The 1555-nt window shown below is 26.1% G+C and overlaps 1 protein-coding gene across 1 annotated transcript in view; it reads left to right on the forward strand.

Moving 5' to 3' along the window:
- LOC104705936 overlaps window positions 1315–1555 on the forward strand; it is a 3799-nt gene continuing 3558 nt past the window's right edge. Inside the window, exon 1 of the mRNA XM_010422039.2 lies at window positions 1315–1551. Coding sequence (XP_010420341.1) covers window positions 1467–1551 — 85 coding nt within the window. The 5' untranslated portion in view covers window positions 1315–1466. The remainder of the gene's footprint in view (window positions 1552–1555) is intronic.

The raw sequence follows: 1555 nt of genomic DNA on the forward strand, positions 1-1555 counted from the left end.
AATATAAGAAAACAAAGAAGAAAAGGAGAAGTACATAAAACAAAGAAACAATAAAATTCAAAACAATGTAAAATATATAGTAAACAAAAAATATAATCAAACTCTTATTTGGGTTTGCAAGAACATTATAAAAAACAAAGAAATCAAAATATTTAGGATTTGGGATATGGTGGAGGAGGATGTGAGAATGGTTATTTATAGGATAAAAAGTATGGAAGTTACATTTCTAAAATAATTAAATTAGAAAAAGTTACAATTATAATTAATAGTGGTTTAAATGAAAATGAATGGAGGAAAAAAAGTCAATTCACAATTTATGTAATTTCAGTTATAATTCAGTAGTAAAAAATAAATTTAAAGTATGCATTAATGTATATAATAAAATGTCTTGGCTAATTAAAAATAAATATTAAATTTTTAAAATTAAATGTCAAATGGACCAGTAAAAGGAATGGGAATATCTAATTCTCAAATAAACTTGATTTTTTTTTGTTTAAACCAACATATGTGCATTTAAATTTAACTATGGAAATTTAAAAAATAAATATGAATAGATTAGGAAGGCAAGAAATATAAAAGAGATATTTTATTTTTTATATGAATAAAATAAAATTTGTAAACTATTTTAAATATATATAATACTTTATAAATTAAAATATATAATCAAATTTTTACAACACATATGAGATATAACAACATTTGATATTGGTGGGAGAGGAAGAGATTTTATTTTCAGTTATAATTTTATTTTAATGTGTGAGTTAAATGTATTGTATTAATTGGTCTTAAATATTATTTAAAGCAATTAAACAATTAGAAAGTTAATAAAAACATTAGAAAACATTAAATAAAATTAAATCAGGAGAGGTTAAAACCTTACGTATATGATTTGTTTAAATGTTGAAAAAGTGTCTATTTACCAATTAAGTCACAATCCAATCACGTTCGACAAAATAATTAGACCGAACCTAAACGCAAAATCTTAGCTGTCTCCAATTAATAAACTTGTATTGGATACGGACCATACGGTACAAAATCCAACAGAAACAAACAAAAGATTCTGGTCGTGAATGTACAAATCCTAATAAGATTTGTAATAATTTCTACAACTTTTTGAAAATATAATTCGTAACCTAATTTAATATTTTTTTATTTTAACTAAAAGGTAATAAAAAGAATAAAAAGCTATAAGCGGATTAGAACGAATACGAACAAAATGGGGCAAAAGTTTTAATATGCACCTTACTACACTCAATAAAGACTTTTTTTTTTTAATTTTCACAAAATAGAATAACTATTCCTTTTTTAATTTTAGAGAAAGATAAATAAATCTCGCATCCAACTTCTCTCATATCCCCCAAAATCGTTCTTTCCTCTCTCAATCGCAAAATTAGGGTTAGGGTTTTCATTCCCACCCCTCTTGCGAACTTTCTCTCATCTCTTCGTAGCTGCCGCACACATCGACGATGACAGGCAAAGCGAAGCCAAAGAAGCATACGGCGAAGGAGCTACAAGCTAAGGCCGATGCAGCGTTGACCAATCGAGGCGGAGGTAA

This window comes from Camelina sativa, chromosome 8, assembly GCF_000633955.1.
Source record: "Camelina sativa cultivar DH55 chromosome 8, Cs, whole genome shotgun sequence".
Taxonomy (NCBI): domain Eukaryota; kingdom Viridiplantae; phylum Streptophyta; class Magnoliopsida; order Brassicales; family Brassicaceae; genus Camelina; species Camelina sativa.